General features: G+C 43.2%; 2 protein-coding genes across 4 annotated transcripts; one reads left to right on the top strand and one right to left on the bottom strand.

The window, feature by feature from the left end:
• Positions 1–1,768: 1,768 nt before the first annotated feature.
• On the bottom strand, positions 1,769–14,674 carry LOC131107037 (sex comb on midleg-like protein 4). Of its 2 annotated transcripts, XM_078798857.1 has the most exons (11): positions 14,152–14,674; positions 12,332–12,451; positions 9,759–9,900; positions 6,920–6,991; positions 6,142–6,381; positions 5,938–6,067; positions 4,606–4,806; positions 3,945–4,100; positions 3,650–3,874; positions 2,523–2,650; positions 1,769–2,437 (listed from the first exon to the last, which is right to left on the bottom strand). In XM_078798857.1, the coding sequence occupies exons 5-11, from the start codon at positions 6,373–6,375 to the stop codon at positions 2,312–2,314; spliced, it is 1,200 nt and encodes a 399-aa protein (XP_078654983.1). In that variant the 5' UTR covers positions 6,376–6,381; positions 6,920–6,991; positions 9,759–9,900; positions 12,332–12,451; positions 14,152–14,674; the 3' UTR covers positions 1,769–2,311. The 2 variants fall into 2 exon arrangements, with proteins under 2 accessions (XP_078654983.1, XP_057912654.2); XM_058056671.2 differs by lacking the exons at positions 9,759–9,900; positions 12,332–12,451; positions 14,152–14,674 and having other exon boundaries at positions 6,920–7,017.
• On the top strand, positions 7,922–15,138 carry afg1la (AFG1 like ATPase a). 2 transcript variants are annotated; one of them, XM_078798856.1, is made up of 13 exons: positions 7,922–8,091; positions 9,788–10,002; positions 11,356–11,451; positions 11,533–11,634; positions 11,951–12,081; positions 12,358–12,457; positions 13,465–13,523; positions 13,592–13,674; positions 13,744–13,814; positions 13,884–13,984; positions 14,131–14,271; positions 14,337–14,450; positions 14,517–15,138. In XM_078798856.1, exons 1-13 carry the CDS (start codon positions 7,949–7,951, stop codon positions 14,697–14,699), a joined length of 1,539 nt encoding a protein of 512 aa, XP_078654982.1. In that variant the 5' UTR covers positions 7,922–7,948; the 3' UTR covers positions 14,700–15,138. The 2 variants fall into 2 exon arrangements, with proteins under 2 accessions (XP_078654982.1, XP_057912651.2); XM_058056668.2 differs by having other exon boundaries at positions 7,922–8,075; positions 11,400–11,451; positions 14,517–15,132.
• Positions 15,139–15,181: the final 43 nt, after the last annotated feature.

Here is a 15,181-nt window from a genome sequence, read left to right as displayed (position 1 = left end):
CATTGTCTTGTGTGCTTGTTCCCTCATAGAAAACCACACACACACACACACACACACACACAAACCACACACACACTCACAACCTCTGATACACACACACGCATGTGATGTGTCACATGACTGCAAATAAATGACGGAAGACATCAATCTTACTACTGAGCTCGCCTGTACAGAATTGCTGAATTAAAGTCCCTTACTACACTTGGGATGGCTGTGTCTTCCAGCACATGACTAAATCATTTTCATGTTAGCCACAATAACAATATGGCTGCATCTTGGTTAATATACAAGTCACTTATGTATGGAAATGATACACTGTTGCCATTTTTTGTGAGGGCTTTAGCATCAAAATCAATGTTTCCCATGACGTGCGTTGTTAGCTAGCTAACATTAATTCATATTCTGGCGTTAGAATGCACAGAAAAGGGAAAGAAAAGGATTGGGAATAATGGGCAAAATTCCCCTTTAAATGGTGGTTTACTTCGTACCACCAGGGGGCGACAGAGCTGCTCTGTAACTAATGAAGTATACTAAATAGACCATTTTGACCCGAAAATGTCCACCGGGAGCGAATAGCTGCATGTATGGTATAGTCACTATACCATACGCTATACTGTATAGTGTATGGTATAGTCACTATACCATACGCTATACTGTATAGTGTATGGTGTAGTCACTATACCATACGCTATACTGTATAGTGTATGGTGTAGTCACTATACCATACGCTATACTGTATAGTGTATGGTGTAGTCACTATACCATACGCTATACTGTATAGTGTATGGTGTAGTCACTATACCATACGCTATACTGTATAGTGTATGGTGTAGTCACTATACCATACGCTATACTGTATAGTGTATGGTATAGTCACTATACCATACACTATACTGTATAGTGTATGGTGTAGTCACTATACCATACGCTATACGTACTGTATAGTGTATCAAACACACACACCAGTTGGGTGTCTGTTATAATTTAATACTCACATACAGGATTACACACGGTATGGTCCTGCTGGACACCACAGCAAACAAACAAATGTAAATACTGCATAATAAACAAATGTAAATACTGTATAATAAACAAATGTAAATACTGTATAACAAACAAATGTAAATACTGTATAATAAACAAATGTAAATACTGTATAATAAACAAATGTAAATACTGTATAATAAACAAATGTAAATACTGTATACGTTTCGCATCTGCACTTCTCAGCATGAATTATTTTCACAAAGAAAAACACCGGAATGCTTTTCATGACAGCAGCATTCACTTAGCAAGTGATTATTATTTTTTATTTGAAAAAAAGACATATAAAAGATGATTTGCTGTGATTTTTAAAGAGCCTATAGAAAGAATAACGATGGATGTTGTGTTATTAATGTATTATGGAAAGCAATATGTATTGTACGTAATATGATGCGCTTTAGCAGTGTTCCCCTATATTCCTTGACTTATTATTAAATACATTTGGACCGCCACAAATGCATTGTGTTGGCCCTCGCTCATGAACGCGTCACAACGCAGCAGGTCTGCCACGCCAGGGAAGAAGAAGACGTGGTTGGAGGGATCGCTTTCGGCACCTTAGCCACTTTGTTGCTACACTTAAGGAGCTGGAGCAAAAAATATTATATTATCCCAATATTGGGAAATATTATATATTTTCCCAAAGTATTATTTTTACAAGTTAAAAAAAAAATGCAAAAACTGAAGGATCAGTCATTTTACCAGAATGAAGGCAAAATATGAAGGGAAAAAATTGAAATAAAAAAAAAGTATCATTGTACGAAAATGATGTACTATAATGGCGCCATTTTAGTTGCGGAAAGTAGATCACCCATAAAAAAATCAAAATACATAAGTTGGATTTGAATGAGAAAAAAAGGTCAGTTTTCCGAGCATATATTCGTAATACAAGGTAAAATAATTTCGCTTTAGTCGGATAGAGTTGAAATATTATTTTCAAAATTTAAAAATAGATGAAATGCAAAAAAATGCTTTTTTAAAACTCGTAATATGAGAAACAAATAAAGTCGGACTTTTTGGGAGAATGGCGGAAAAGTCTGAATATTATGAGGAAAATTTACAACAAGAAATTTCATTTGACAAAAATAAAGTCAATAGCTTCGAGGGTGTAAAGATGTGCGAGCGCAGTCTCTGTCTGTGTAAAATCTTTGTGAATCGCCAGTGGAGATGTTTTGTTTTGGATTGGAAGGAAGCCGAAGGAGTCCGGGAAAGAAAGTGAAAGTAACAAGGTGCGATGATTCTTCTTCAGATACTCAAACCTTCCCACCTTCTAGAACTTGCTCTGCTTGAGCTTGTCGATGTGGAAGCACAGCTTGAGGGCGGGGCCCAGCTTCAGGCCCAGGTACTTCATCATCATGTCGCTCTTCAGGAGCAGCAACGCGTTCCCGTCGATTTCCTAGCGGGGGACAAAATAAACGTGATGCCGGGCTTCCTTCTCGGTCAAGGCGAGGCGAGGCGAGGCGAGGCGAGACGAAGCTCACGTGTTTCCTGAAGACGTCGGCGTGAGGGCCCAGGGCGTGGGGGTCGGCATCCTTGATGAACCAGACCACGTCGTCCACGGTCCACGAGGACGGGTCCTTACTGGGTGGGGCCTTGGACTCCTGGGACTCTGCGGGGTAAACTACCGAGTTGAACATGGCTCCTTGAACATACACGCGACGTTGAGATGCTCTGCATCCACACGCCGTTGTGTCATGGCTTCACAACACAGCATCCTGTCAGCTGGAGATGACACTGCAGAAGCCTCCTGTCAAATAGAGGATCTCTGACTCGTGTTTTTGCAGGCAGCGTGCCCTGAAAACACAGCTCATGTGTTTGTTTGTTGTTGAACCTTAAAAACAGCAGAGCACTCCTGTCTTATAAAGGATCTTTGGCAAGCATTTTAGCGGTTGATAGATCTTTGACTCCTTCAGAAGAGCAGAAGAGCGCTCCTGTCATACAGAGGATCTTTGAATTGTATTTTAACAGTATGTCCAAAACAACAGCAGAGCACTATCATTTTTGCCATAGGTCCTTAAAACTAAAAAAAAAAGGATCTTTGACTCGCGTTTGTTTCAGATGTAGTTTTTTTTCATAATAGCATGAGACAGAAGAGCTCACCTATCAAATAGAGGATGGATTCTCAAAAACAGCCGGGCGGGCAGGGAAAGGAAGGGTGCTTTTTTGCAGCTTTGCTGTAATAAGACCCGCTTACTTGTAGGCATACAGGGACTGCAGATAAGCCCGGACGTCTGTATTAGGTATTGTTGTCAGGAATAAACAATCTGGTTCTCATTTTATAATTTGGTTCTTTAAGATTCCCTTATCCTCTATTCGAAACCCACTTAGAGTCCTCAGGGGGAGGACGACTGGCATTTTTGAGTAGGCCCTTAAAAACTACAGAGCGCTCCTGTCGTACGGAGGATCTTTGAGAATAAGTTTTACAGTAGGACCTTAAAAACTACAGAGGGCTCCCCTCAGATAGATTCCCCGGCTGGTGTGTTTTGCAGGCGGTCCTTGAGAAACAGAGAAGCGCTCCTGTCACATAGAGGATCTCTGACAGTGTCATTCAAACGATGACTTTGTGCTCCATCTCTAGTGTTTGATGTGCCAGGTGAAGACCCCTCACCTGTCCTGTTGCTCTCGGGGAAGGCGTTGGGGCTGGCGGCCGACTGCCTGCACGCGCTGATGGCGGCCGAACCGTTGGGGAACTGCTGTGAAGAACGGAAGCCGTAGGAGGACTTTGGCGAGTAGGAGGAGTTTATGGAGCTGAAAGCAGACTCCCCGGGGTCCACCGTGTAGCGTTTCCCGTCTGACTGCTCGTGGTGGTAGTCGTCCACCAGCGATGTTTCAGCTGGAGATGAGAGGCAGGTTGGTGTGAGTCGGGGGCAGCAGCTGGGGCAGGAGTGGTGTGGTGTGGGTACCATCGGACTGGTAGGAGGCTCGCTGGCTGATGGGCTGGTCGCTGAAGAGGTTTTCGCAGTGCAGGCTGCGGCACAGCTTCTTGAGGAAGCGCAGCACGTAGTCGATGCTGTTGACCACGGGGAGGCTGAGAAGGTGCTGCTTGCCATCGAACGTGGCTGCAATGGAAACACAAAGCTCTCCTCTGTTCAGTTGGCCTTTGCTTCCTCTATGTTTTTTTAGACTTCATACAGAAGACTGATGGAGCTGGCCGTCCCAAGCTGGTGGCCGTGGGCCAATTGCCTTAAAAATATCATTTGTCACAATTGCAATTGAAGGAAGAAGAAATGGTCACGGTAAAAAGATGCTTTGACGATAATAGATTGTCCTTGAACCTAAATAAAACTAAAATCATCAAGGACACGCACCAGCAAATACAAATAGACGGTGTGGACATTGAAAGGGTGACGGAAAATACATTTCTGGGGATCACAATAGATGAAAATATGAGCTGGAAACCTCATATTACAAATATACAACATAAGGTGGCCAGAAATATTTCAGTATTGAACAAAGCAAAATTCACTCCACACTCTTTGTTGCTCTCTGGTTCTCCCATATCTTACTTATTGTGTGGAAATATGGGCTAATAACTATAAAAGCAATCTTCACTGGCCTGAGTACCTGAAATTTTCTCGCCACCGTAGCCCTGCGTGAGCAACGCAAAGACGGTCTTCTGCTGGAAGGCGCTGTCGATGCAGCCTTGGACGGCCTGCTGCAACACCACCGAGGGCCTGTCGGGTCCAAAGTGACCGGGCAGCTGCTGGATCTTCTTCCTGTCCAGGTTGGGGCCGGCGTTGGCTTGCTTGTTGATGTAGATGCACACTGACATCGAACACACACAGAAGCATATTATTGGATGGCAAAGCGTCTCCAGGCTTTTGACTGGTCGTGTACATAAGCTCCCGGCAAAAATAACGTATAATAGCTAAGCGGCGCAGTCGTCCCTCGCCACATCTACGGCGGTTTACCAAAAGAAATTCATCAAAAAATGATTGCTGTTTAATGGCTGAAGATAGTGTCCCCACATCTTGCCATGTGTGTGTCTGCATTTAGTCATGGAGCCAAAATGTTAACATTCTAACACATGCTAGCATGCTACCACCTAGCAAGATAGTACCCAAAGTGTCAAAGCAGTCCTATATTGTCCCTCCATCATGCCATGAGAGTATTTGCAATTACACATGAGTACATTAGCAAACATGCTAAGTGTTAGCATGCTAGCACTAAGCTAGTGCTCTGTACCGAAAGTGCCAAGGCTGTCCTATCATGTCATTGCATGATGCCATGACTCATACGACATAACATGTAGTATTCTAAACTGGTCACTAGGTGTCAGTAATGTTATATTGACGAGACAATAGACACCGCAGGAAGTACGCTGTCTGAAAAACTTTACCAATGTAGTCGTATTTCTGTCTAATATGGCTTATTCCCCTTAGTTGTCTATTATAGCAGGTGATAGGGGTGTTATTTCATGTCTAGAGGGCTCTAATGATCTAAAAAAGTAGTTATATGGTCGTAAACTGCTTTTCTGTACCAAACTATTCCATGTATAAACTAGAGAAGTACTCCAGTACTTCAGTACTTCAGACCTCCACCAAGCGGCGTATTATTATATGCGTAGATATTTTGTTGAACCAGCTGGAAACTTTGCTGATCATTTATTGTGGAGTTATGTGCACAAATGTGTGCAAAATGCAATCTTAAAGAATCCTTTGATAAGTTTCCGGATCCAGACGGTGATCCGGATCACCTCCAAAATGGAACCAGTTCTTCCACATCGCATTTCCTGAAAGTTTCATCCAAATCCATGTGGAACTCTTACAGAACATGACGAACGGATGCAAACCAAATCGTGATTATTGTCCTGTCAGGAGTTGCCAGAGCGAATGAAAGTTTTGTCTTCGTGTTTACACCGCAAGCCGTCCCGGACGTGCTGAAGGCGTGTCCTACCTGTGAGCACCTGGGGCGTGGCCGAGTGGGGGACGGTGGCGGCGTCCTGAGGAATGGAGCTCATGTCGGGCTCGGGGGTGCTGCTGGGCGGGGAGATGGCTAGCGGCGTCATCACCATCCTGGGTTTCAGCTGCGGCAGGAAGAAGACTACTCGTTCACGGTTGTCAATCACTCAACTCGGGCATCAGTTATGAAAGCGCTGACCTTGAAGCCCGGCTTTCTCCCTCTTTTCTTGGGCACTTTGAGCGGAGGGAGCGAGTCGGGATAGCGGCTGGGAAAATCCAGCTTGGCGACGTTGCGGAGCGGGGGTCTCCCTCTCTTCCTGCCGGGAATCTTGCCCGATTGACCGGGCATGAAGGAGGAGGGCGCCACTGCAGCTGATTGCATCTCAACGTTGTTGTCGTCTGCTTTATGCGCCGACGCCGCAGGTACACTCATTTGGAGCTGCAACGCAACAGCGGACCAAGAGCACAAATAGGATGGGATCAATACGCCCAAGGACGGCACCACTGCACGGCACCAATGCACGGCACCAATGCCCGGCACCAATGCACGGCACCAATGCACGGCACCAATGCACGGCACCAATGCACGGCACCAATGCACGGCACCAATGCACGGCACCAATGCACGGCACCAATGCACGGCACCAATGCACGGCACCAATGCACGGCACCAATGCACGGCCACCGTACAAGCGGGGCAAGCGGGGCCAGCGGGGAGACCTTTCTGAATCACAAAAACATGTCAGAATTCACAAGCAGCCATGTTTTTTCCCTCTTGTACTTCTTGCTGCGGCTGCACACGGGCTGCAAGCGTCTCATTAGACTAATGCATTCAGCAGAGAGGCGGAGGAGAGGGGGGGGGGGCCTTCACCATGGCGACCCAGCTATATGTAGTACTATTACCATGACAGTTCCGGCATTTGGAGCATCTCCTCGGACGTGCACAAAGAATGTCAACAAAACCGTCAGCCACTTACCCCCCCGACACGGATGGACCCCTCGCTCCTATTTCCCTTCGGCGGCGCAGCAAGGCGGATTCCGCTGGAACGCTGTGTGGACAACGGAGGCAGACAGAGAGAGTGAGAGAGAGAGAGAGAGAGAGAGAGAGAGAGAGAGAGAGACAGTATGTGCCTCTAGGGGGTCGTAGCGGTGGTGATGGTGGGGTTCCTTTGTTGTCATGGCAACAAGCCTGTAAGCCTGCGAGCACCCTCCCATGTTTAGTCTGCAGTTCGCTGATGTGGAGGTAAAATTAGACCACAAGATGCTGCGTACAATCAAAGTCTTATTTATCACATATTCTCTATTCATTTTGTCATTTCATCGATTTCATTGCTGAATAAACTGATTTTGATGCGTTTTATGGCACGGTTTCTTTGTTTAAAAAAATATTACATTTGATTTCCAGTGCTATGGTTCGCTATAGTGAATCATAAATCATCACACATACACAGCAATATTACTTGTACTTATTATTAATAGTTTAATTATTGTTCTAATTAAGTAATTATTATTCTGTTTTGTCCAATTTAATAAATGTTATTAAATTATGTATTATTATATTATATAATAATATAACAATTATATAATATTATTTATATATTTATTATTATCTATTTTGTTTTAATTTGCCCTTTGTTATTTATTATACACATACAAATATTCTATATACATATAGATTTTGTTTCTCCCTACTACATAATCTTGACTACTATTTAACACGAGATTTATTTTTTTTGTCTCAAATTTGATTAATAGTTCTTGGCGGTATACGGCTCACTTGTCATTTAGTGACATCTCTCAACTTGTATTATAGATGCATTAAAGAAAGTAGCATATGTTTTTTATTAAATGTTAATGATATAGTCACTATATCATTAACATGAAATGATACTGTATATCGTATTCATGTAGTCTCCCCATTCAAACTGGATGAAATGTCTCCCCCTGCTGGTTATGAGCATTTTCTGTTAGCTGTCCGTGTAGCAATAAAGTTGATTCAAAGCAAGATGGCGGTGTGGACGCCGCTGTCTGTCAGGATGTCACCCTCAGCCTCTTTAGGCTGCATTCTGCGTCGGAGCGAGCAACAGTTCCACAAAAATCTGCTGAAAACTTTGGCCGGCCTTTTCAGACGAGGTGAGACGCCTTTTGGGTGAGTTCGTTCGGTGACCGTGTGTGACGAGTCGTGTTGTCGTCCGCTTCCTTCTGAAACTCACGCTTTGGAGACTTAACAGCGATTTTTTTACAGCGATTTTTTGCCCCTGACCAAAAACAGCAACATTAATCGGAGTAACATTACTACCTTGCTTGTAGTAGGAGTGGGCGATACTGCAAATGTTGATGTCGATCGAACACCAAGGCATTTCAAATAATTTAAAAAAGGATTTAAAATTTATTGACACACACGATTGAGGCAAACAAGAAATCAACAAACAAATTTGTGAGCATTTTACAATATGTAACTACAGTTATATAATACTATATTAACAAAATAACCCCCAAAATACACCTATTCCTTGAGTTAGAAAATAACAACATATAAAGATAACAACAACACAACCTTGAAGAGAACTGATTGATCATGCTAGTATTGATGTTTAGCCCTTAGATGCACAAATGGGTCGAAAATGACAAAAATGTTTCCTTGAAATATCTTCGCAATGACTATATGAATGTTTTTGATGTCATGCCATTCACATTTTTAACTTACCTTTTATACATTTTAAGAAATTGTAGTTTTTGTGTTACTACCCCAACCTTCCATAAGTGGGTCAAAAATGACCCGGTCTGGTTTGTTTTCTTGAAATATCTTCGTAATGAAAATTTTTCATCATTTCATATTCCAGGTATTCCTCATTCATATTCCTATATGTTTTTGATATCATACCATTCACATTTTTAACTTACCTTTTATACATTTTAAGAAATTTCAGTTTTACAGCATGATTTTAGTTTTACTTAAGTTCAAGGACAATCTATTATCAAACCATTTTTTAGTGTGATCATTTCTTCAGCATGATTTTAGTTTTACTTAAGTTCAAGGACAATCTATTATCAAACCATTTTTTAGTGTGATCATTTCTTCAGCATGATTTTAGTTTTACTTAAGTTCAAGGACAATCTATTATCAAACCATTTTTTTAGTGTGACCATTTCTTCAGCATGATTTTAGTTTTATTTAGGTTCAAGGACAATCTATTATCAAACCATTTTTTTAGTGTGACCATTTCTTCAGCATGATTTTAGTTTTACTTAAGTTCAAGGACAATCTATTATCAAACCATTTTTTAGTGTGATCATTTCTTCAGCATGATTTTAGTTTTATTTAGGTTCAAGGACAATCTATTATCATCAAAGCATCTTTTTAGTGTGACCATTTCTTCTCTGACCTTTCTAATGATTTGGTCTGTACTCCCTCCACAACAAAAAGCAGTGGTATCATCCGCAAATAATACCAGCTTTAAGTCTTTCGTTACTTTGGAGATATCATTGATGTACAAGTTGAACAGTTTTGGCCCCAGTATTGACCCCTGGGCTCTTTCTTTTTCAAAGATATAAAAAAGTGAAAAATGAAGATGTTTCTAACATGAAATCGTTCTTGTGTGGTCCTAAATATAATACTAAATATCATACAAGTGATTATTCCTAACCAAAATGGCATAATTGGCATAAAAAGGCGTAGATTCTAGTATGGGTGATTTTTGAGCCACTTATGGAAGAATGTAGGGTCCAGTCACTCGTGCATCTAAGGGTTCATTGGAGCCGCCCACCCCTTCTTTGTAGCTGTCAGTTGGAAAGAAAGCGTCAAAAGTGACTGACCTCGTTGCGTTGTTGCTGTCGACATGAAGGCTACGCCGTGGACGCCCAACATGCGGTGGCGGAGGTGGAGACGAGCGTAGTGACCGCCGCCAGCTTCAGCGGCCCCCTGGACCACTACAGCGGGCTGATTCGGGAGGGCACCCTGCGGGAGGACGAGCATCAGAGAGCGGTGCTGCTCAAACTGGACCAGCTGCACAAAACACTCCGAGGATACAGCAACACATCCACGTCCATCTTCCAAAAGGTAAAATATACTTCTAATATTAAAACTTCGGTAGTAGGGGGTGGTAAATCCAAAGATCAAAATGCAACGTCCACTTGGGATATGATTAACACCTGTCATACAGACACATTGCCACCAAAATTAAGGCTGTATTTTTTTTTTTTTTTATTTACCTAGAAAAACCCCCACCTCTTGCAAATGAAATACAGCCCCTAAATCGTGATTTCTGGGATTTTGGCGAGCGATATTGCGGATATGAATTAACTTTACAAACTGACGCTTACAAAAGCGTCTTTAAGAAACTGACAGCTTGTCAAGACTTTGCTGGAACCTTTCAAACTCCAGTGTCGTTCTATCACTTCTTTTAGCCAAGTACGACACAAGGGCATCTCCAAACCCCTCTGCAGTTTTCATCCTCCTCTTTCCACTTGGCAGTGTCATCTGGATCCGAAAGAAGAAGTGTGGAAGTCTCCCTAGCAAACTGTAGCTCCAACTTCATCCTCTGTTGCTTGACGCTGTCACTCAAATTATCGTTTGCAAGATACTTTTCAACTTCCCCGCTATTGGTGAAAGGAGTTGATCCAGTTATCCACTTTATCCAGAGTTTATTTTGTACTGAAACTGTTCGTCTCTCTCGCTCTCCTGTCTTGTCTTTCTCCCTTCCTTTGGGCTCGCATTGGACTACTTGTACTGTGATACCAGACAGGATCCACTCCTTTGGAACAGATCATCTTGCCTTCGGTCTTCTGGTCCTCGTAGTACTGATGTTCCATTATACTCATGCTGACTCCCCACTCCTTCTACAAAGATTGCCGGCGCATGGGATGGTCAGCATACACATCCAAGAGTTGGCCTTTCCTCTCAAATAGCTCTTTGTATTTTTCACAACCTTTGCATCATCTTTTCCTTTCTGTCCGTACCGCTTTCTTCCTTCTCAACTGCTTCCTGAGAACCTCCACGCTCCTCTGAATGGTGCTGATCGACACGCAGTACACAGTGTCATGATAGTACTTGGCGTATATCTGTTTTGCCACTTCTCGTACCGCAATATCTGTCGTGATCGCAAGGTTAATACTACCATTTGTTCTTCGCAAGGGGTGTTTTTTTCTAAAAGGTAGAAATGAATTTCTTGTGTCAAATAACTTTAAATAGCCTTATGCATCACTCCTGAAGTGGACGTAATCAAATTCCAAAATTTTAATTTTCATCCCAATTATCACCCCCACTAACATGGGACGAATGTAAACATCATTTGTGGGGGTTCCAATCCAAGACCATCTGTGAATGGGGAGAAAACGCTAGTCATTGACTACCCATAAAAAACAAAGTTTCATTTTGACACTAACAATGCTGATGATGAAATGATAAATCCAGCAAGTAGGCTCCACCCTCCACTGCACAGCGTATGTTTTTTGCAGCTTTTCTCCAAGCCGAAGCCTCCGAAGGGTCACTACATTTACGGGGATGTCGGTAAGTGACCCCAATCCCGACTACAACGCTTTCTGGCCGATTTCAATCCAAAACTGACGACGTCCGCACGTGTCATTTCAGGGACGGGAAAAACGATGGTGATGGACATGTTTTATTCGCACGTGGAGACAGACAAGAAGAAGAGGGTGCACTTTCACGGCTTCATGTTGGACGTGCATAAACGTTAGTTTGTGTTTCTTCATGACCAGATTGTCCAAGCGTGTACACCGGATGTGCTGAATGTACATTATTTGGCGCCGTCGCTCATAATGATTTTATTTTATATTTATTTTTTATATTAACTCGGCTTATTAACACACGCTCACACGCTCCTGGTCTGCCAGTGAATAAGAAGATGTAGCAAGAGGGTTCGGTTTTGCCAACTGAGTGACACTGAGCGCCATACAAGGTTAAAATCCTGTTACCATGGTGACATGGTTACCATGTCTTGCTCACACAATGAGCCAGGTTTTTGACTTTTGACTTTTTATTTGTTTAGGAATCCATCGACTGAAGCAGAGTTTGCCAAAGAGGAAAGCGGGGAAAATGGCCAAATCGTATGACCCGATCGCACCGGTTGCCGAGGAGATCAGCGAGGAAGCCTGCCTGCTCTGCTTTGATGAGTTCCAGGTAACGACTTCCTTTTTTTTTAAAAATTAGGGCTGTCAAGTGTCAGAATGGGCATGTCCGAAGGTGAGCCGTGGGTGGAATGAATTAAGAACATTTTGGCAGGAAGCACAAATCCAAGGAAACACAGCTGGAATAGGTGCAGATTCTGAACAATCTAAAAAGTTTTCTGTGCAGGTTATTGTGTGTAGCTGCTCTATAGGACACGCAACTCAATACAAAGGATGGCAAAATGAGCATAAAAGGTCCTGACCTGTGTGTGCTGATGTTATGTCCCAGGTCACAGACATCGCCGACGCCATGATCCTCAAGCAGCTCTTTGAGAATCTCTTCCTGAACGGCGTTGTCGTTGTAGCAACATCCAATAGACCCCCTGAAGGTAAGAAGCCAAGCAAAAATTAGGGAAAATAATAATAAATAAACCACACTTAAATCAATTAAAGGACTCAAACAGTGGCTAAAATGAAAACAAGAATGTGGGCATGAAGACTTTAAACTGATTGATTGCTTGACCTTGATTGTTGCCTATGCATTTTTAGCTTATGTACTGATAATACACGGGTGTCCACGTCGTAGCATGGTACTACATATTTAGTACACGGAAAGATTTTATAAATATATATTCCTTCGTCACACACGTTGTCAGTCTCTCTCTGTCGTTGTTGCTCTGTGTCGCTTTTGTTGTCAAGCTGTTAGCCATTTAGCTTGAGCTAAAGCTCTTCATCACGCAGTAGTCAAATCAAACCAACTTTATTTATAGAGCACTTTTCCTGCAAGGACATGCAACACAAAGTGCTTTACAGAATTAAAAACAATTACCACAATTAAAAGGAAAACAGGGCGGCACGGCGGTCGAGTGGTTAGCGTGCAGAGACCAGAGATCACAGCTAGGATACCAGGGTTCAATTCCACCCTCGCCCATCTCTGTGTGGAGTTTGCATGTTCTCCCCGTGCATGCGTGGGTTTTCTCCGGGTACTCCGGTTTCCTCCCACATTCCAAAATCATGCTAGGTTAATTGGCCACTCCAATTGTCCACACTGGGAGGAGCCACAGGCCGTGCGATCGGGGGACCAGCACCTGAGCCCCAACAGACGGGCGGACCCCCACATCAATGGGAGGAATCCCCAGCCGGCCGGGTCGAAGGAACCCAAGGACAGCACCTCCATCAGCAGACCCGACACAGCCCCCAGTGTGGAGGACCCCCCCTGAGTTAAAAGCCAAAGACTAAAAGCATAAAATAGGACTAAAAAGATAAAAATATGAGTTAAAAGCCTGATTAAAAAGGTGTGTAATAATAATAGCCATCATTCATAATAACATGGACTACTGTCGGGGCCGTAACCCATGCAACCAATTTAGTGCAATACTTGCTCTCTTCCCTTCAGACTTGTATAAAAACGGGCTGCAGAGGGTCAACTTTGTGCCTTTTATTGCCGTATTGCAGGTAAACCCTCACCATCCTCACCTTTTTAGTTCCGCCAGCAAATTAATAGTTTTCTCCCTGATGAGCAGAAATATTGCCAAACTCTTCGTCTGGACTCTGGCATCGACTACCGCAAGAGGAACAGACCCTCCTCGGGGAAGCTTTACTTCCTGTGAGACGTCCCGGCATGATGTTGAAAATGTTTATACATTTAAAAACGATTGCGTTATGTTGATTGCAGCTCCAGTGAGCCCGATGCAGAAGCAACGCTGGATAAAATGTTTGATGAGCTGGCCTTTAAGCAGAATGACAGTAAGCAAAGCGCTATTAATATTACTAATGTGTGATGATGATGGAGTAACATGTGAATTGCCGCCACAGTAACTCGACCGAGAGTCCTGAACGTCCACAACAGGAAAGTGCATCTGAGCAAAGCATGCGGGACCATTGCAGACTGCACCTTTGAGGAGCTGTGCGACAGAGTAAGACTCATGTTTGAACAATGTTAACAACGTTTTTTCTTCAATATACTCTTGTATTGCATAATAATCTTGTTGTAAAATTCTATTTTTAGAACGGTCCCCACACTGCACTTTGGACACCCATTGTCATGTAATGTGTGTCTCAGCCTCTAGGGGCCAGCGACTACCTGGAGATGTCCCATCTGTTTGACACCGTCTTCATCCGCCACATTCCGCTCCTGACGCTCAACAAGAAGACTCAAGCCAGGCGACTCATCACGCTTGTGGACGCCCTCTACGACCACAAGGTCATCTCCAGCACCTCCTGAGTACAACGACTGAATTTCAGATTTTGATGGTTTGTGTTGTTCAGGTGCGTGTGGTGCTCCTGGCAGACCACCCGCTGGAAGAGCTTTTTGTCCACGAGGGAGACCACCACGATCACAACGAGAGCCACATCCTCATGGACGACCTGGGACTGAAAAGAGTAGGGGAAGGTTTTTCTTAAAAGTCGCGATTATAAACGATTACCACGGGATTGTGTTGATCACAGGAAGAAGCCAGCAGTTTGTCCATCTTCAGCGGAGAAGAGGAGATGTTTGCCTTCCAGAGGACCGTTTCCAGACTCACTGAGATGCAGACTGAGGAGTACTGGCTGGAGGGCGACCGCAGCGCTAAGCCCAAATCCTCACATCTGGTGGGGAAAGGAAACGAAAACACTACTCGCTCACTCTGACTCCATCAGAGACTCCATGTTGTACAGAAAGTATTTCATGCAATATTTTATGAACCATGTTGCACTTCATGGACCTTTGCTTCAAGAATGTTTTATCAATACGGTCTATGCCGCCGTTTCTCAATAGCGAATAAACAATGATCGCTGTTTCATTTGAAACACTTTCTAAAAGTAAAACTTTTGGGAGGGAATTTTGCCAATCATAACAATCCTTATGTGAGACTTGAACACACGGCTTTCTCTCCGGTGCGTTATGAAAATATAACCAAGTCAGCTGAGAATGCACTTAATGGCACGCAACTATCCAAACACAAACTGACAAGCTGATATCGCGATAGCTACTATCGCAGTCCGATACTTGTCAAAATATGAAAGCTAGGGACCAGATACATTCGACATCTATTCACTCTTTTCACTCTAAATGCTTTAAAAATAAAACGTACCTAGCAGCAAAGGTCAAATAAAGTGATAACCCCATGTGC

This window comes from Doryrhamphus excisus, linkage group LG19, assembly GCF_037039965.1.
Source record: "Doryrhamphus excisus strain RoL-2023G ecotype Guam linkage group LG19, RoL_Dexc_Guam_v1.1, whole genome shotgun sequence".
Taxonomy (NCBI): domain Eukaryota; kingdom Metazoa; phylum Chordata; class Actinopteri; order Syngnathiformes; family Syngnathidae; genus Doryrhamphus; species Doryrhamphus excisus.
The sequence above is the reverse complement of the archived record's forward strand: the minus strand, read 5'-3'. Positions and strand labels throughout refer to the sequence as shown.